The sequence below is a fragment of the Diabrotica undecimpunctata genome, chromosome 2 (genome assembly GCF_040954645.1).
Source record: "Diabrotica undecimpunctata isolate CICGRU chromosome 2, icDiaUnde3, whole genome shotgun sequence".
NCBI classification, from domain to species: Eukaryota; Metazoa; Arthropoda; class Insecta; order Coleoptera; family Chrysomelidae; genus Diabrotica; species Diabrotica undecimpunctata.
Window position 1 is genome coordinate 80,063,789 of NC_092804.1, and position 21,833 is coordinate 80,085,621.

Sequence of the window (21,833 nt, forward strand, 5' to 3'; positions counted from 1 at the left end):
TAATAAGTAAATTATTTATTTTAAATATTATTTTTGGGGTATTGTGACGATTGGGGTTTATAGAAAATAATTTATAAGTTATATACTACATAATATTAGATATAAAAAAGTATTTGATTATTTTAAATAAGTTATATACTAGAGAATTTAATAAAAATATATTTATGTGAGGGCATTTTTAATAAATTAGCATAATAATTATAAAAAGTTGTATTTTAATATTGTAAATATATATAAGTGAGCCATGTGCTTAGGCAACCAAAAATACTCTCGGAGATTGACAGATATTTATACTCTGAAGTGACGTTTAAGAGTATTTACGAATATAAAGTGGGTTATAATAATATATTGTTTGAAATGTGTATTTTATTAAATTAGAATGTTAAGTTACTAATTTAATTATATATTCTGATCTGAAAAGCCTAAATGTAAACAAAATTATTAATAGAAAAGAATGGAATTCTCTGGATCTCCGGAGATGGCCATGTTTGCGAAATGGTTTGTTCCAGAAAATTCAGACAAGTATTAAATAGAACTGAATAGAACATGATCTCTTACGAGATGGTTCTAGAATGTCCAAAAGATATAAATACCCGTGATTTGGATTCAAGATGGCAGTTTTAGAAGTTTTTATTCAGAAGAGGCAGTTTTTATTCAGAAGAGGCAGTTTTTGGAAGTTTTTAGTCAGAAGTCAGGCCAGTTTATTATGAAAGTTATTAGACACATTTAGTGAAGTAAATTGTTCAGAATTTTCAAGAAGTCAGTCAGAAAAGTTTAGTAAGAAATATGAAAGATTATTTGGAGTCAGAGAATCAGGTACAAATAGTCAAATTGTTTAATATAGTGAGTTAAATGAAGATTAAAAATTATGCATATAATTAATGCACATTTATAATTATACACAAATAATTATTGAAGATTATAAAAGTATATTGGAAGAAATTAAATTATATTGTGGTGGAGATTAGTATAAATCAACTTATAATAATTGGATATTGGTATATTGAAAAGAAGAATAAATATAAATGCTGTTTACTGGTTTGGTTGGTGGTGTATAAATGATGGTGAAGAAAACTATATCTTAAATTGGTAGAAGCTGATAATTGGAAAAAGTAATTTCACAAAAAAAACAAGGATAACTGAAGTACGAAGACATTCAGTGGTGATTAGAATCTATATACTTAGTGGAAAACAGTTCATTTAGGCATTCAGTGAAAGAAAGGTACAAAATTTTGTTAATATAATTTAGTTAATGTCATAACAATTTCAATTTTGAAGATAGTTTGTTTAAATTTTAGATTGTCTATAGAATTTAATTAGTTTTATAAGAATATCAGTTTAAAGATAGTTTATTTTAAATTTACATTGACTAGGTTAGATATATATGTGTGTTTCATAGTAGTTATAATAAAGATAATTTAAAAAAGTACTTACAAGCTAATTCTTTGAGAACCGCGATAAAAACCCTATATATTATATTATTAAAAATACTCATTGCTCATCATTCAAACAAAAAAACACATCATAACAATATATATATATATATATATATATATATATATATATATAATATATATATAATATATATATATATATATATATATATAATATATATATAATATATATATATATAATATATATATATATATATATATATATATATATATATATATATATATATATATATATATATAATATATAGTATAGTGTATAGTATAGGTACATATTATTTTAATATTAAGTAATATAACTATTTCTTTTAATAAGCCTAATTAGGTTTTTCACTAATTATATAACAATTTTGTATTTAAATTTGATAAGAGTGAGACTTTATAATACATTTCCGATGTTTACGCCTAACGTCAAATAAGTGTCCGATCACGGGCAGAAAGCCATGTCAAACATATTTTGTAATGTTACATACAGGACGTAATTTCAAAGGTATCTTTATCGTGTCAAACCCGCCTCGCAGCGGGTTTCCCTTCTACGTCTTCTTCGATTCATTAATGACATAAAAGCGTGCGACCTCACCTCCTAACACTCCAATTCAGTCGCGTACGGTTTTGAATCAAGTGACCGGCAAAATAACTCTGATTTTCGGAAACGTTCTGCAATAGAACGTGCGTCTTTTGCGTGGGAAACCGCCGGCTGCTTACAGACTTAATTTTAAGCGAGTTAAGAGATCATTTGTGTGGTTGGAAATGAGACGATTACCCTAGTCGTACAAGACAGTCATTAACCGCAAGCTAATCTCGGTGATGCTTTATTATCGGAGGTTTCCTTCCTCAGTACTCTGCAATTTTAAAAATAAATAGAAAACAGAGATTATTTCTCAACTGTGTTCATTGTAATAATGGAGGTCTCTGTGAAAATGTGCTCGATGAGTTTGTGTTTAGTTTTCATCTTCTTTGACATAGGTAAGTGATATGTATAACAAAACTTTGATTACTACGTGTTGATTTAGTTTTTATACTGCAAGGCCAAGTTTATGATGTATTTGTTTGGTCAGAGTACAAATATAATTATAGTTATTAGGTTAGGTCAAGATAAAATATGTGTTCATGTGCCCTTACCAAATTTTTTCTTTTATTAAACTTCTACATTAACATCTGATTGCCATTAATAAATATTAAATACATTACTTTATAATATTTAAACATTTTAATTATCTTAATGAATTAGCTGATATTGACATTCTTCTCATTTGGAACTCTTTAATTCCAAGTACCTGGACCTTAAAATTAATTAGATAGTTTCAAACCATGTCTCGTTTTCTCGCTATTTTTGTCCATATCTTTAATTAAGGTTTGTGTCAATCAGGGAATAATACTGTAAGATCTTAATTAATCTTTATTAATTGTACATTTTGAATAAAAATTGATTACTAAAGCAGGTAATAGGTATCCCTTACACCATATAACTATATTGTTTTCTTCTTTTGTATCATGTACATCTACAGTTATCCTGTCAGAAAAATTCAAATAGAGTGCTACTATGAAAATTGTTCGCTATTGTGAATTAAAATCTTTATCGTTTATTTACTCCCTATATTCATCATGCAATCTCTTCTGTCCACTGCTGGACATGGGTCTCTCCCATTTTTCGCCACTCTTCACGGTTCTGTGCGTCTTGTTGCCATTTATTGGATATTCGTTTAATGTCGTCAATCCAGCGTCTTGGTGGTCGTCCTCTGTTGTGGTTGTCTTCTTTTGGGCGCCAGTCAATTAATTTTCTGGTCCATCTTAGGTCTTTTAGTCTCGCTATGTGACCTGCCCAATTTCATTTCAGCTTTGCTATACGTTCGGCGACATCAGTGATACCAATTCTTTTTCTTAGGTCTTGGTTCCTTATTTTGTCTTTTTTTACCATGCCGAGAATTGATCTTTTTATGCGCCTTTGTTTCATTCGCATTTTTAGTGCTGTTGTTTTTGTGAAAGTGTGACTCCCTATATTATCATGGTGTAAATAAAACGATGTTGGATAGTTCCTATTCTTGTTTTACATTTAAGTAGTCTAATAAATTGTTTGCTCGGTGCTGCTGTAGATTATAGATCGTAGATTTCATGGGATCGTTTGTTCTTGTGGTTCTTTTCAGACCGCCACATAAAATTGTTTTTTATATCTAGCTTATACTATCAGCAATCTGGAAAATTAACATTAGGAAGGCAAGAAGCGTGAGAAGCTTGGACGGCGAGATGTACTTATAGCGACGAGAGACTCTTTGAAACCCTTTGATATTCATACCCATACCAAAGTTATTTTATTTTGCTGTGATCGTTGCTTAAGATACTGTTTACAGTTCCAAGCTGTTACGGACTCACAAGTTGTAGACTTCGTAGAGTGTTGAGTCCAGCTTGATTGTCGAGGCAATCAATATTTTGGCCGAATTGAGGCTTTTTTCATGCACTCATGTACGCAAAAATATATTGCCAGTAATGTAATTCTGATTGACTTGGTGTGTTTTTGATCCATCAGTATGATAAGTAAAGGCGTAAACTAATTTTACGCCCTTTTAATATCACTCTAAACTTATAATATGATATTATAATGCTAAAGTATAATGCTGGAGTTCAATTATTTTAAACATTTTTTAACACAAAAATGTACTTTTTTAATGCTTACTCTTACTTAGTATTTAAGATCTAAAGTATTTAATAAGAAATAATTATAACAGTAAATTATATCAAGAGAAATTCTAGACCTATTTAAAACTGCTGTTATTAGTATATATTCCTTTTTTAAATATCTATGTTAGTTACTTCCTTTATATTTTTATGTGTATTTTTCCTTTATGGAAAAAATTATTCATCATCAGACATCATCTGGATTTGGAATAAAGAAATCAATAGAGAGTAAGATATCAGTAACAATAAAAAAATCTATACTGGCATCATGTGGTAAGAATAAAAGGTAAACAAAAACTATTAGATGCAATAAATACAAAAAGAGGAGTGAGACAAGGCTCTATATCCTCATCTCCACTCTTCAACTTGTATTCAGAGAAAATATTTAAGGAAGCCTTAATAGAGACAACAGAAGGGATTGCAGCAGATGACGTAACCGTGAATGTCATTAGATATGCCGACCATAAGTTAGCGCTGACTAACTGCAGTAAGGACCTTTATGAGAGCTATATGAGAGTTGAGATCCAACCATTTAAATTACAAGCCGACTAGAACATGCCCAAACAACTTTTGTAAAAATAAGAACCGTCCTTTGCATCTATGATCTTAGTATTGACCTTTCAGTTAGAATGATAAATTATTATATCTTACTTATATTACTACAAGGAGTAGAAGAGTGAAATCTAAGTTAAGCCACGCGAAAATGGTTATAATCCTTTTAGTGGTAGGTATATAGATACCTACTAAAAATAAGCTGTATAAGTGAATCATCTCATTGTATAAGTGAAGATCCGAGCTAAACGTGGCCATGGAGAAGAAAATATCATGGCTTAAAAACTTAAGACAATGGTACGAAAAATAGACTATATTATTATTTGAAGCTGATGTTAACAAAGCAATCATAGTCATGATATGGTAGCGAACATAATATCCAACGATCGAAAACGATCATAGAACTAGTAGAATAGAAAGAAGAAATTAATCTTAGCGTTTTAGCTACGACTTTTCCGAAAGGTCAATTTAAGCTTTTTTCGGTAGCTAAGTTTCACATTTGTACAACATTGTTGTTTCTATTACTACCGTACATATTCTTCTTCAAAAAGAAAATGTAGAACTCAGAGGAATAACTGACGGTGCAGAACAATCCCATTCAAATGTAAAAATCATAACGAACCAAGTATTGGCGTTCAAAAAACACGTAGATACCACGTTATAAAAAGCAACAATAGCTAAAACATTAATAAGAAGACTCGCAGGTAGAAAAAGCAAACTACATACTAAAACAAAAATAAGATTAATAAATAGCATCATATTTCCTATATTACCATATGAATCTCTCGCATGGTAACATTTTTGCAATACAACCAAAAAAAGGATACACAACAGCAGCCTACACGAAGCAGTAAATGTACCTAGATACGTCGCTAAACGTTTCTTGTTTAGAGAACTTCAACAAGTAAGAGTGATTGTCACGATAGTCGAAAAAGCCAGAGTTAAGTTCGCTGAGTTGGAAAACCACCCAAGCCCAATATTGCGTGAGAAAATTAGGTACGATGTTCATCGATGGAAGAACAAACATCCAAAGCAACAAACCCTGGCAAATATATAAATACTAGATAAGTTCGTATTAGAGGGGATCCCCCATCGGGCATCAGGTTGCTATTAGGGGGAAAAGGAATGGTCTGGAGCTTTGAGCGTGGTAGTGTAGTTCTTAGTACATCTTTTTTACTTGTTATTATAATACATATTATTGACTGGCTAAAAACAAATGTAAAATTTGTAAAGGTAGCTAAATGAATCTTGAACCTGGTTTCATGAATTAATACACCTTTCTCCAATGAATTCTAACACTCGAATGTCATTCAAACGGGTGTGGAGGTCTCTCAGACCGGTTTTATTCAAATTGCTCCTGCTGCTGTTAAGACGTGTTAATCTCTCTTACGTTTCTAGCTGGTGTCTTCTGGTATGACTATAGTGTACTTGACGTGTTCATCGTTCGTATACTTACTTTTTTTGGCGTTTTTGGCCTTAAATTCGTTTTTGTTAAACCTTTTCCATACGCTTCCGTTCTTTAGTACAATGTATAAAGTTTCTTTAATTTGAATTTTTTAATGCTAAATAACGAAAAAAAAAATAACTAATGCAGCAAATATATAAAAACAAAAATTAAAAGGAGACGTAAATCATAACATATCGTAAAAAATAGGAAACTACAATTTTAATTAAAGTTAAAACAAATAAATGTATATAATAATAAATGTATTATGTAATGTATTAAAATTTTAAAGGCAAAAACATTAACGTAAATAAATAATTTAATTTATAAAAAAAAGAAAAGAGGAAAACGGTGGCAACATTCCGACAATTTCTTAAATTTGCAAATACAGATAATTTCAAACAATAACTCAAAAATGACCGAAAACAATATTAAGAATAAAAAAAACAACCAATTGCCGGCATTGACTATATTAGCCATAATACGATAATAAATTGCTATTACATATACGTTTGTCATATTTCTCTAATTTTTTATAACGGCATATGTAGTGCAATAATTCCCTAAAAAATAAAAAATGTATATACATAATTAATATATAATAATAATCATAAATTTTAAAATATACACTCTATTAAAAATTACATTTATTTTCATGGTTACATTTTTCGTTTTTATTGACAGGAAAGGGGCAAGGCTAAATAGATATTCAGGTCTCAGGTCAATGTTTTTGATAAAATAAGACAATTCTTCTGCAGTAGAATCAGAATTATTTTTAAAATTTATGCTTATTGTTGAATATAATTTTATCATTTATCATTTATTTTGTAATTATAATTATTAATCATCCATGATTCACAGGTAACGTAATGTCAACAAACACCTCAATCGAGGTGTTTAGCATAAACTGCCCCCTTGTAATTCTCTGCTTTTATTAAATATATCTCGAGGTGATAAATCCCAAATTATTAAATTATTATTATTAAATTATTTCATATTTGGAAGCTGTTTATAGAATATCGTTTCTTTAAGCATTAAATATGGAAATTAAACTCTTGGTCAATGTCACATCCTATATTGTAGATGCTAGTAGACACTACAATGTTATAAATGCCCATTAAAGGAGCTATCTATTATCAATTAAAAATAAAATAAAATTGACGTTACAAATAACAGACTTAGAGAATAACTTGTATTAATTACTGGTAATCATGTATTTTTTATACTTGTTGTAACCTTATTAAAAAGTAGTTTTTAAACAGTTGTATATTACCTCATTTATTTACGATATATTTAAGGCGCAAAACAAACTTGTGTATACACCTATAATATTCATCAAGCATAATTTAAAAAATCATTGTGATGACCTTAGAATACAGGTATTTATTATTATTTTCAATGAGTAATTTTTTAATCATTGTGTAAAATAGGCAAGAGCCGATAATTTTTGTGACCAAAACAAATAGTAACAGTATGTGGGAAATTTTTTTTACAAAATTTGATGAAAACTTTTTATGTCCCAGACACGATATAATATATTTATTTTTTCCATTTATTTTGATTTCATATCGGAAAAGCACCCTAATTTTCAATCGAAAATCCTCACATCAAAATATCTGCGTTTTTATCAAAGTCAGTGTGCTTCTTGTTCGTTAAAATTCTTAGTCTCTGTGTAGAGTAAAAAAATAAACATTGCTATGGCAAATTTTTCTTAGAAAATACAAAGAAACGAAATACTTTGAATTCGACGGCATAAAATTTTGAGCTAGTTATTAAAATTTAAAGCTTAATCACTAGAAAAAGTCAGATTTCATGTAACATTGATAAACGAAAAAATTGCAAATTCATGAAATATAGAGATTGCCAAAAACATGAGAAAATATGGGTAAAATAGGTAGATAGATAAAGCGGATTTTTTCTAAAAAATGTGACTGGTCCAATTTTTTCATCAGTCACACCTGTTTTTTCACCAGTCACACTTTTATTAAATTCTAATTACATTTATGTAATAGAAGATCTCATAATATATAAAGAAATAGATAAAAGTATATTAAAATAATAGTGTTCTTGGTCTTTCACATGCTTATATTGTGTTATATAGTGTACCTACATATTTTATTTGTTATATTTTAAATCTTTAATTAAAACACCATACTCAACGCAGATTGTTAACAATATTAAGAAATAGAATAAACAGCTCTTAGCAAATATTATATATATATATACATATATATATATATATATATATATATATATATATATATATATATATATATATATATATATATATATTACCTATATGGTTAGACACAATATAGAGGTTCGTGGTTCACAGTCACAGTAAACGGTTGGAAGAATCCATTTACGCGACGAAGAGTGTCCGTGGTACAAAATAAACATTTTTAATTTTATTAAAATATATAAAAAAATTACTAAATAATAAAATTACTTTATTCAATTTAAAAATATTATTTAAATTTTAAAACTGCAGAAAACATAGTTTTGTTTCGTTCAAGTCTACACTGCCGCCTTCTGTACCACTTTTTTTTTAATTTGCGTAAAGCATTCATTGGCAATATTTAACACAAAATTAGCAAATTGAAGACCTATAAAGGTTATTACGTCTTGGTCAACGCTTTTTGTATCATTTTGAAATTGCTGGTTACCTGATGGAAATTGAATTAACAATAATATAACGTAAAACAAACTTATTAATGTCAAGCTGGCTATATTCTGTGGTAATTAAAACAGTAATTGTTGAAATTTTTTGTTGAAATATTACTGATTCATTTTGAATGTTTGATACCTTTCAGTTTAGTAATCTAATCCAATAAAACTTAATAAGCCACATCATTTTGCCAGTATAAAGCCTGGCTAGACGGTTTAATTTTTTTTTAATAGATACTTCTGAATTTAGACACAATCATAATTATTACTAAAAACCAAGTACAATTGGGATTATTCCTACAAATAAGTGGAAGTTTAAGGGAGAAGATAATACATCATTGATGGGTTGAGTTGAAGTGTAGAAGTGTACTGCAGTACGATTGGCTTTCGTAAAAGACCTCGACTCAAGGCAAGCGTGCAATTGTAGTCAACTTGTTTAGAAAGATTTATCATCTGTATAGACACAGTGCTGGGATACAAGTGTGTAATGGTTGAAATCTTAATACAAGGTGGATATGTTTTTATGTCTATTTCACTAGACTATTTTTAACTGATAAAACGTCATAGCAACGCCACGTTTCCTACTGACAAAACTCCTTCCTGCTAGTGATTTCTCAGCGACAAAATTATGACAGATCCGTCACTAAGGTGTCTGGTAATTCTATTGTTGTCAGTTTGACACACTTCATTGAGGCGTAATCAATTTTGGACAGATACAATGAATCCAGACGAAAAATCAAGATTTGGATGCCAGTCAGGTAGAGAAATCAAAAAGTTCTAGTCTAGAAGGTCCAGAAGCTCTATTTGCACTCAATTTTCGGAGTTCCTATGGGTGGGAAATTTTACGTTTGAAAGATATACTATCATAACGGAACTAACAAAAATTCTCGAGGATTATGCCTTTAACATGAAAAAAGGCAATGCGAAGACTATAAAGAGTCGTGTGTAAAGTCAATGTGGAATACTGCAGGAAAAATGGTACAAGAAAAATATTTTACGGAGTATGGTATAAAAATTGACCCTTTCACAGATATATCTTTCAAATGTACAATATTGGCCAGAGATACCAAGCGGAGGTAGCTTCAAAGTGTTTAAGAAAAAAGAAAACTCCGTTTAAAATCAATACTCACCAAAAAACTATTAAAAATCATCCAAATCTACGACGAGGAAACCCCCGATGCAACACAAAAAAAGTTTTTTCACCTTTGCTCATTTGAACTTGCTTGGAGAGACAATGAGTCCGTAAACTCCAAGATTCACTTTTTCAGAAGGAATTTGATGTTATGTGAGAATTTTACTGGCCGAATGAAATAAAACAGCATTTTTTCCAAAACAAATCAAGGCGGCTCGAAAAGTGTGGCAAGCAGCAAATGGCTGGTAAGAAATTCATCAAACAAAAATTTTTGCCCAATTAGATTATTTTTGAAATTATTGGAAAAAGTGGGCCAAAGATTTTATCAGACAGACTCTTTCTTACCGTTTACCCCAACTGGAAGAATGGATCTTGGTTCAAAAACTGTCCACGAGAGAAAATTATTTACCGGCAAAATTTTCTTCTGGTTTTATTCAAGTTTGTTGCCTTTTGGCAATTTTCGCTTATGAAATTTTGACAAAATCACTCGACTGAGGTCTCGTGATTTAACTGTCACAATTTAATTCGCGAAAATTGCCAGGCAACAAACTTTCATACCAGTCGAAAATATTGTCGGCAAAATTTTCTCTCTTATGATATTATATACGAATAAATCATGGAGGAAAAATCGATTTGTATGATTTATAATTAAAGTGATACCAATAAAATTGGTTTTATTAAAATAATGACGGTGACTATAAGAGAAAGTTATTACGCATCATGTTACAAGAATAAATTTTCTACAACTGCATACTTGCTTTAAGCTACGTGACCTTTCTTTGCTTTCGTAAATAAATGCGATTCAAAGCGAGCGTGCAATTATAGTACATTTTGTTAGAAGAGTTTCATCTGTACCATATAAATATACCATACCATTTATATAATAAGCCATGGGATAAAGTTAATTTATGTCAATGTTTAATCACTATTAATTTATAAAAGTGATGGCAAAATAAGATTTTTATTGAAAACCCGACGGTTAATGAAATAGAAAGTTATTAAGCATCATGTTACAAATGCACGATTTCCCTTGGAGAGACGATCGTACCGCAGTAGACTTCAATTCAATTGGCTGAAGATATATCCGTTCTTTAATACCTCTAACAATGCGTCAAACTTCCACGATTCTGGCGGGTATAAAGTAGGTACCACTGAAATGACTTGTCTTTTGAAAAATAAATTTTTTGACTAATTATTTAAATCTCGTCTTGTATCAAATATATTTTTTTCTAAATTACCAAAATACCATTTTAAAACCGTTCGGCTAAATTTTAGACTCAATAAAAGCTGCTTTATTTTTTTAGTTGATTAAATTGACAGATATTAATTTAAGCTATTAGTGGAATTTAAAAAATTCAAGGATTATACAACTTTATTAAAATTTGTAATTTGTTATTCAAAAATTGATAAAAATGATTTACAACAACTTTCATGCCCATGCCCATACTTGTTGTTATATACACAACAAAAACGATATCTGTTGTTATACCGGCTCCCATAGGGGACTTCCATAACTGTATATAAAACAGTATTTTCTAAATTTCTATTTTGGTTTTATCTAAATAATTATTTAAACTCTCCTGTTTATTATGTTTTTTTTTACTTTTAGTAAATGGATTAAAATGTTTCGAGTGTACACTTTCGGAATACGGCTGTGAAAATCCAACCCTTTACAATAATATCTCAACAATCGACTGCAGCAACTCAGTTTTTACAATTCGACCAGACCAAGCAAGATCTGGTTTTCGAACAGCAGAAGATAAACAAAATTACCAGTGTTTAACTACAATTGAAAGTAAGTTACATTAACGCTAATGCAATATTTTTTTTAAATTACGTTATGTATGTATAAGTTTTTTTATGTACCTATATAATTTGCTTTCAATATCTCGTTCCAATTCATTTAAATATTTTTATTTTCATTTGATGTATATCTTATTATGTTTGACAAAATTAAGATTAAGAAATTAAAATTAAATTAAATCAAGGGGAATAAAGACGATTTTTTAAGCCCGACAAAAACTTTCATCTCTTGTCTAATCAATCAAAGACAATATTTTATTATTCATTAGTTTATGAAATTCCCTGTGCAGACTCCCATGATCTTATATAGACCAAACAAATCGTAGAATCTAAAATACAATTTACGAACATTCTATTTTTGTTCGCAATTCCGATTCAATTTCAGCTCTAGGTCAAAACCATCTTCATACAGGTCACAAAATATATTTTCAAAACTTCAGAACCGTAGCTGCCATCCGCTTCTATAAAACAAGGATTGTCCGATGAGCCATAGAAATTGAAAAAGGGCCAAATGGTCCCAATAAAAAAGATGACGGCATCCAGTTACCTTCGACATGGAGACCTACCGTTCCATCCTCCAATCAAAATTCCGCCATCAGAAATGTTCGTTTCAACCCCCGCGTCAATCCCCACTCCATCCTTCACCCAAACCACGTACCACCCACGGTATAAATAAACCGTCCACTGTTCCCAGTAGCAGTAGTGCATTTTGATTCGTGATCAGTGTGGTAGTGGCTGGGGGCTCGGAGACTATTACCTTGGAAGCCCTGAAGAAGACATCAGAGAGGATGTCGAAAGCTCGGTGCAGTGATAATGGACGCTGTTTAACACAGAAGAATGTTGAGTTTAATATTTATTCTTATTATATATCTCTATATTATATATATATATATATATATATATATATATATATATATATATATATATATATATATGGGTTTGTAGTAGAAAATATAGTCAGAAATAAATGGAAATTTTAAGAAATCCTAAGAGATATAAAATTTGATAAAACGTGTCTCAACGTTGATATATGAATACTTCAATTTCATGTTTCTTTTTGATCATTATGTGAGTTATTAGCACAATATTGTACATATTATAGATAAATATGGTTAGAAATATTGAACAATTAATTAATAAACCCTTTATCTGTATTATGGAATAAATATAATCGAATATTTTGTGTGATTAATACATCAATTCCTGTAGCATAATATAATGTAAGACAAAATATTTGGACCAAATCTTGTGATGATGAATTTAAGGAACCCTCTAGATTATTTTTTAAACAGCTTCGAATTAAAAGCTTTTAATACTAATGCTGATTTTCGTTGAAAACTACTTAAATACAAAAAATCATTTTTTTTATTTTAATTTTCGATTTAATGTTTTTAAGTACAACATATTTTTTTTTTTAATAGTAGTAATAAAAAATTTTTAACGTCTTATATTTGGTCGATTACTAAACACACATGTTATATGTTAGGTTACATTTTTTCAATCTATTTTAAGACACTTAGTATCTAATAAATTTTTTTTTATTAACTCAAACAGCTATATTTTACAGTAGTAAAAGTATCAATATAAATATAATTTTAGGAATTCTAAATATACTTTCGAGATAATCATTTCCACAAATTTAGTTGAATGAACGTACGCATTTCACAGTTTTATTGTTTCAAAAGATAAGGCAAAAATAGCTAAAATCCACAAAAATTATTCAGGACAAATATCATCATCTTTCTGTTATCTTACAGGAAATAAGAAATAAATGTAACTTTTACTAACACTCAAACAAATTTCCTTGAAAGTAGGAACTAACCTTTGATACACAAATCGATAAATGCATAGAGTTTTAAAATCCCCGAATATTTTGTGGAAACGTATGTCACAGAAGTTTAGGTTAGTTCATATAATTATTTATGCGAAGTAATTCTAATAATTTCTAAATTCTTACATTTTTCGCTTGGGAGTCGGTTCGGAGACTGAGCTCGGTGGCTATAGGTACTGTTTCTATATAAGTATTACCATTCAAAAACAAGCAATATTTAAGTGTAATTAGAATAAAAACTTATGTTTTATCCCATTTGTCGATACCTCTTGTCCGTCATCTGGTCTAGTTGGTCTTCAAAAACAATGTCTTGATGGTCCATAGACCAGAAACGGGTGTTCATATTTTATCCCTCTCTAATCCTTAAGAATTATTTTAAGGCTTTAAATTTGTAATGCTACCTAAATTTTAAATTTAATTTATATTATAGATTTATTTATACTAGACAATCTTTTTTCTGTTAATCAGAAAATATTAGTATGTTGTGACTGGCTGTAGGGCACTTAATTATGCCAATTAAAAAAAGTATTACGATTTATGTACTTATCATGATCAGATCGTGGGTTATAAATGATTTTTATTTTTATACTCAAAGTTAATCATACACTGCAATGTATATCATACAAGGACACAGTCGATTTATATCCAGCGCCATGTGTACCAGCATTGGACACATGTCATGACGTTCCACTTTCAAATAAAAATACGTCATAGTACGAGATACTCGTACGGTTATACATAGAATTGATTTAAATGAATGTATTTATTGGCCTGGCGTAGACGTGACCGTATAAAATTTTTATTTTTTGTAAAAAATGTGACACAAAATATTAATGTTTGTAAACAATTTATTTATTTCTTCAATAATGAGGAAATTTACACATACTATCATTATTTATACTTATAGAATGTAGAATTGTGGGAGACTAATTTTACAAAATACAAAATTTCATTTTACGCTTTTAAAAATATCTTTTTGGAAAAGCCAATTTTCAAATATTCAAAATTTCAGATTACAAATCTAAAAACATGTTTAAAAGAAACAATTCGTAGATATAAACATATTTACATAACACCCTGAGCAAACAGAAGTAACCCTTTTCGTATTCTTACAGCATAACTAGGCCCGTGTTAATGTCAATGTTTTTTTGTAGCAATATTTGCACCTCTCACGTTTAATTCTTCTCTTGTTATCCAGTTTTTGGCAAAAATGTAATCTCCTGTAGAATGAATGATGTTGGAGGTTGCATTTTCAAAATGTTTTATAATGACATGTTGTTTGAACACCACTGACATTTTTTTCTCTTTTATTTTGATGTAGAAGTATAAGAAATTTTCACAGAGGTACTTGTAATAAATTCGAAAGCTTATTGTCTATGCCATTTAATTGTCGTTCTTTTAGGAAATTTTAATAAGATGCCTTTTGATTCGACAAATCAACAAATTACCTAGCTTTATAGCAGACGTTTTGATCCTAGAACTCTCCGTATGATGTACTTCTTCAAGTTCATTAATATCATTTATGGATAAGAAAAGAGCATTCTTCATGTAATGTAACTTCATAACAACAACGGTATTTTAATTTTCTTTTAGAACAATCAATTTTTTGCTTTGTATTGACCACAGACTTTAACACGTATCTTCTGTTTCTTACAAATTGTTCCAACTAGATGAGTTGATCTGTTATTAATATTTTCCACAAGGAGCACTAAGGTGTACCAGTTATCTGCAAAAAGAGTTCTGCCACTATCAAGCAATGGTTGTGAAATTCCCATAACCATAGATTCTTAAACAGGTTGTTTACTTGTTCTTGCGATCTCATTATCGCAACATTAAATGGTTAATAAATCCTCCCTATCGATATCCTTTACAGAATTTCTATACAAACTTATGTCGCATTCCTTTTATATACCGCCAAAAGGACTAATGACCTCGTAAGGGTATCAGTGTTTTACCTGGAATTTTTTTCTGGAACAATTTTTCTTAAATTTTTTGAAGCTCGTTGTAAGGAAGTTCTTCAATAATTGCTAAATAAAATATATCCAAAAGCAGTTCGAATCTATGTTGTGGCAAATATTTTGATATTTTGTTTTTATATAATGGAATTTTGCGCCAATAATCTTTCAGTGATGGTTACTTCTCCAGTTATATCGAAATCAAAATATCCATAAATGTACGTATTTCATTATAATTAGTATCGACCCATGCATTTAGGCGTAAATGTTTGTTTACATTTTTATATCTATTTGTTTCAACAACTATTGTATTACCAATAGTTTTGTAGACAAGTAACTCAAAAAATTGTAGTTCGTTTTTTCCAACCATTTAGATATACAGGCCATATACATGTTGAAACATTTTTCGAAACTGGGATCCACTTAGGTCCTTCATCACTGATATCTAAAGGATCAGTATTTGTTGACGATTGGAAGTAGCTAAAAGTACGAATTTACAAACACTGTATATTAATATTGATTGTATTGTACATACCTGGTTGATGTGGTTACCGTGCGCACTTCCGTTTATTAGGACAGTCGTACGCTGATCGAATGTACGAATCCATATCAGAATGCGATAATTCAGAAAATTTGTCAGTCATATCTAGTTCTCTATAAATCTTCATTTCCTCTACCGCTTGTTGCATCTCAACCTTGGATAGAAATATTTTTCTGGACGTCATTTGCTCTTGACACTAAATTTTACACTGTAAAATCACGTGATATTTGCGCATGGTAACGAAACCCAGTTCTTTGGCTATAAATAAAACTCTTGTCAACGTAATGTGCACATGACAAATAATGAACAAATTTATATAAGGTTGAATGCTCGAATAAATGAACTTTGATCGAATAAAAGGCAGATATCGAGCACAGTATATTAATTAAATCTTGCCTAAGTACTTTCGCTTCCTAGAGTATCTTCAGGGGCATTTCGTCAATTTTGGCTTATTCAATAATCAAAGAATGTCATAAACATAAAATTGTACATTACACTACACTACACAAGGACAAACAGTTTAAAATTTTAAAAAATAGACGAAGCTACATAATGGTTGGCATCAGGAGAGAAAATGGAGAGACTTCTTCTTCTTCTTCTTCTAAAATGGGACAGACAAAGAGATCTTTTATATTAGCAACATAACCTGAAACATTCATTCGACTGAATTTTGTGGTGCAGCGCAAATTTCATGCTTGCTTAAAAATGGCATTATCTGTTGAGAAAAGATTAGCTATCGACGAAAGTTATTATTAGTTATATATAATTCCGTAAATATAGGTTGATCCATAATCTAAACATTGCTTAGGTGATAAGAGTGCAAGGGTTTTAAAGTATAAAGGTCTAAAGAATGTTTAGATTTGGCCTTATCATGACCCTCATACTTAGCATATTTTTCAGATAGTCCAAGAACGATATGCTGTGTGCTGTGAAAGTATGAGGAAGAGAATTATTGATCGTGAATAAAACTTTTCTTCTATTTACGATAGAGCTATTCTCAGCAGACAATATTATCGAACCATTCGATACGATTGTTTAAACTAATATAACATTTTTTAAACAAATATCAACTTTTATTTGATAGTCTCTTTATTTCGTATTAGAATGATTTTTATTTGTTTTTATAATTTGTTTTTTGAAGAAAAAAAGAAAAAAAGAAAGACATATTTCTTAATTTAAAACGGTGTAATATTTTACATACTGTGTATAAATGCTAAAACACTGGAATTCAAAATGATAAAATCCACCAAATTTCCTTCTCTAACATACACAACCTCACGGTAGTGCCCCTCCTTACCAAAAAAAGTTGAGTGGGTATACTATGCGGTGTTGAAAAATGGATACTTTAGATGTTCATATCTTGGACATTCAACCCTATACATAAAACTAGTGTAAATAATACCTTAATATGGAAATGATCAGCTTCTCGTAGAAACCAGTCATATAAAAAAAATAACGAAGAAATCTAAACCAATTTCAATAGTATTTTTAAAATTAACTCGTAGCGATGTTCAAAAAGGTTTTATCTAAAAAACTGATCATTAAACTCAGAATATTTAGATTTATACCAAGAAGGCAACACTTCACATTTTAATTTTACACAATAGAAAACTTTATGTTTATTTCTTATTTCTGTAGTAATAATTTTATATCATAAAAAATAAAAGTTCAAAATTAATACACCAGTATATTTTGAGTTAGTAAATACATTTTATAATACCTACATTAGGAAAAAACCCATTTATTCACTGATCATTAAAAAAGCTTATATCTTCTTTTATAATATGTTACCTGCATTACCTTTAGATGTTTTTAAATCACTACCCTATGTTCCATTATTATTCCACAATGCCTCTTGTTTGCAGGAATTCGTTTCGTATGATCCTGATTATTATATCTCTCATTTTTTTTTTTTTTGTGAATTTCACTGTGCCTTATCAACGTTATAATAATTATATTTCATGTCTTGCTCTATTTTTCTTTCGATCTATATCTTCGTTTTAATGCTATGTCTTATGATCTATTTACAATATATATCGTGTTCTTTTCAATTATTCGTATTCGAATATTGTTAAAATTAATGTATTTCTAATCTAATTGATTCTCTTTTTATTCTTTACATCCATTCATTATTGCTGTTTATTCTGTAGTGTTTTTCCAGTTATTCTCATTTCATTTGTCTCCAAATATATTCTTGTCGCGCGTGTGGTCTTGCTATGATAACAGGTGGGATTACAGACTTGTATATTCGCGCTTTTGTTTCTGTTTATAAGTGTCAATTTCTTCATTTTGTATCGTTAGGGCATCTAGCTACTCTGCTTGCTTTCGCCACTTGCTTCCTTACTTTCTATTCAATGTTATTGTGGTAGGTAAGTTTAATTCCAGATATTTAAATTTCATTATTTGTTATATCATTTGCTATTCAATCTTAAGTTTTCGCCTTACTGATTTATTTAATATTACTAAGATTTTCGATTAAGTGGTGGAATTTTTATACACTGCTCCAAGAAATTAACGCACTACTTTAAAACTTACCATATAACCGGAAAATATTAACTGAAATGAAAAGCATTTTGTTTCGTATTCGTACCAAACAGGAATAGTTCACACAACGACTGAAAAATGACACTAACCTCTTATTGCCATTAACAAATTTACAGCATTTTTGTTTTGTGTTCCTTAGAAACCGGTTGGAACAAAAAAACATGTGTGTATACAACGTGTGGTATATTCCATACAAAAATGAATACAATTAAATTTAAAACACCAATGAATCGCTTTTTTTGTTTTTGTAAATGATACGTTAATTCATTGCAGTAGTTTATTAAATTTTTTGTTTTTAGTACTAAACTGGTATAGCATTCGTTGTTTATCATTTTTATTCTTTGCTATCAGAACTTTGTCATCGGCGTAGCTTACTATATTTATTTCTTTATTGTGTAGCCTCACACTGTTAAAGGGTTTTAAAGTCTATAAAACATAAGTAGGCTGGTTTATTGTATTCTATAGATTTCTTCGCTATTTGCTTACTATGAAGACAGCATTGTTACATGATTTTCCGACATGAAAGCCTTGTTGTTCATCTAATATACATTCTCGTTAGCTTATTTGTTAATATTGTTGCTAATGATTTCAAAGAAGTGCTTAATAATGTTATGCCTCTCTAGTTATTTCAATCGTTTTTTTTTAATCCCTTTAAATAGAGGAATTATAGTACTCTGTCTATATTTCACAGGTATTCTTGAATATCTTAATATCTTATTAAACGTTATGGACAACTGTCGTAAAAGCTTAATATCTTATTACACATTATAAACAATTGTCGTATAAGCTGTATTCTATCATATTTTGTAAGCTTATTTGCTATTCCATCTTTTCAGGGAGCCTTATTATTTTTTGACATGGTTATGGCTTATCTCATTTTCATTCATTATTGCTTCTGTAAGTTCCGGCTTAAGTTATATTAAGCTTATTTAAGCTTAAGTTATATTAAGCTTATATTAAGTTTATTTGACTGAGGTATGTTGAATATTCTTCTTTGGTGATGTGCTTAATTTTTTATTTCTGTTTTATGAATTTCCACATCTCTTTTTTTGAGCCATAAATATCATGTTTCATTTATTGTTTTGGGAAACAATAAATGAATGATTTGTGGTGATGACTTGAATTCTTCATGAGGTTCCTGTGTTCTTTCAAATTTATATTTCAAATTCAGATAAATATTCTTTTTTTCGTCGTCACATTTGACTCAATCAACCTCTACGTCACCTTCCTCGATCATCGACGGAGTTATCGACAATATCAAACCATAATCCGGCATGACTATAACAATATCAAACCAATGACTATGCTACTATTGATTCGTATATTTGAGTGATTCCATGGTCTATCGCAATTATTGCGATTTTTTATGGCTCTATATTTTAAATCATACATTTTATTACACACATTTTAAATTAATAATATTACGATATGTACTTACAGTAGTTTTTGTTTCAGAAAATGCAACTCATCGACTATTTACTAGAAGATGTGCCCTAAAATCTGAAGGAATTATCTGCGACATTAGTTCGCGGAATGACAACGACTTCGTATTTGAAAAATGTTCACTCTGCGAACGTGACTACTGTAATTCTACAAATGTACTGAAATTTAATGTGATTTATTATTATTTATTATTATTAGGTTTAGTAATGTTGTACAAATAAATTATTATAAAAAAATATTGTAGTTATGACTAAGTGTACAGTGATTATTGTGCATATATACTTTGTGTGCAATCCATGGTTTGTGTTGTACAGATTATTCGCATTACGAATATATCAACATAGAAAACCAAAAAAAATATACCCAGTTATTTGTTCTCCTTAAGTAAACTATTATTAATAGTTTCAGAACCCTATTATTAAAATAAAATAACATAAAAGGCGTTATTACCGCGTTATCAACGTGTATGTTCGATGACGTAGCGGGCTGGTGGAATCTCTTTGAGGTGAATAGGTTAGTAAAATTATGGTTTAAGCATTGAGATACAATTTAATGGAGTAATCGTATCTCCTCAATTACGTCATTATGTTACAAATGTTATACCTGTTTCTTAAAGAGTAATAATAATCCAATTGAATACAACTCCAGTCAAATTAAATGTTTTACAAGTGTATGCTACAACCGGCGATAAACCAGAAGAAGAGTTAGAGCAACTCTATGAATTATTGATAAATTCACTTGAACAAATTAAAAAAAGATATAACTATCATTATGGGTGGCTTAAATGCGAAAATTGGTAAAAGGAAAAGCGGTAAATTAATCGGTGTTTTTGGTCTAGGGAAGAAAAATGAAACGGGGGAAAGATTTAAACTATTTGTAGAGGAAGAAGAATTTTTAATACTTAATACTGTTTAAAATTATTTCAAAATATGTTATTCTATGTACCTATATATTATAATTCCTAGCCCTAAGATTTAATTGTCTAGACGGCAACCCTGTCAGCCCTAGGCAAAGTCGTTACAAATTTAAAATTTATAAGAGTAGTATGTTTCCATAATATGTTGCCATAAGAGCAGACAATAAAGAACGTGTGAAGAGATTTCATTTTACAAGTTATTTCTTCACCCTATCGAACAACTATTTACCACCACGATTAATTTTATCAATTATACAAAAATTTTATACATGAATATATCGATTTAGGTCACATGACCAGGGTAGAAAGTGACATGGTCACTGAACCAACTTATTTTTTTTCCCACCATGGCATATACAAGCCTAGTAGTCTGACTACTCAACTTAGAGTGGTCTTCGATGGATCAAGTCCAAGTAGTTCTGGATGGTCTCTCAATGAGTTACAATATGTTGGACCAAAGGTGCAAAATAACATATTTGATATTTTAATTAGGTTCCGACTATACAAGTACATTATATCTGCTGACGTTAGTAAAATGTATAGGCAGATCCTTATACATGATGCACACAAGCCCCTTCAACAGATTTTTTGGAGGGACAACCCAGCAGATGAATTTTCAATTTACCAATTAAACACCGTTACGTACGGTTGTACTAGTTTGCTATACTTAGTAATAAAATGCATAAATCGATTAGCAATTGATCACTGTAATACATTACCGATCAAAGATAAACTTTCAAATCTTACTCCATTTTTAGATGAAAACCATGTATTACGAGAAACCGGTCCACTTAGATTATCTGGATTAGACTTTAACTCTAAACACCCTATATTAATTTCATCTAATCATCCTTTCACTAAGTTGTTATTTGAACATAAAC

The 21,833-nt window shown here is 29.7% G+C and overlaps 1 protein-coding gene across 1 annotated transcript; it reads left to right on the forward strand.

The window, feature by feature from the left end:
* Nucleotides 1-1,967: 1,967 nt before the first annotated feature.
* Nucleotides 1,968-20,272, forward strand: LOC140433357 (uncharacterized). Its single transcript, XM_072521380.1, has 3 exons — nucleotides 1,968-2,417; nucleotides 11,529-11,714; nucleotides 20,049-20,272. The coding sequence occupies exons 1-3, from the start codon at nucleotides 2,354-2,356 to the stop codon at nucleotides 20,255-20,257; spliced, it is 459 nt and encodes a 152-aa protein (XP_072377481.1). The 5' UTR covers nucleotides 1,968-2,353; the 3' UTR covers nucleotides 20,258-20,272.
* The last annotated feature ends 1,561 nt before the right edge of the window (nucleotides 20,273-21,833 follow it).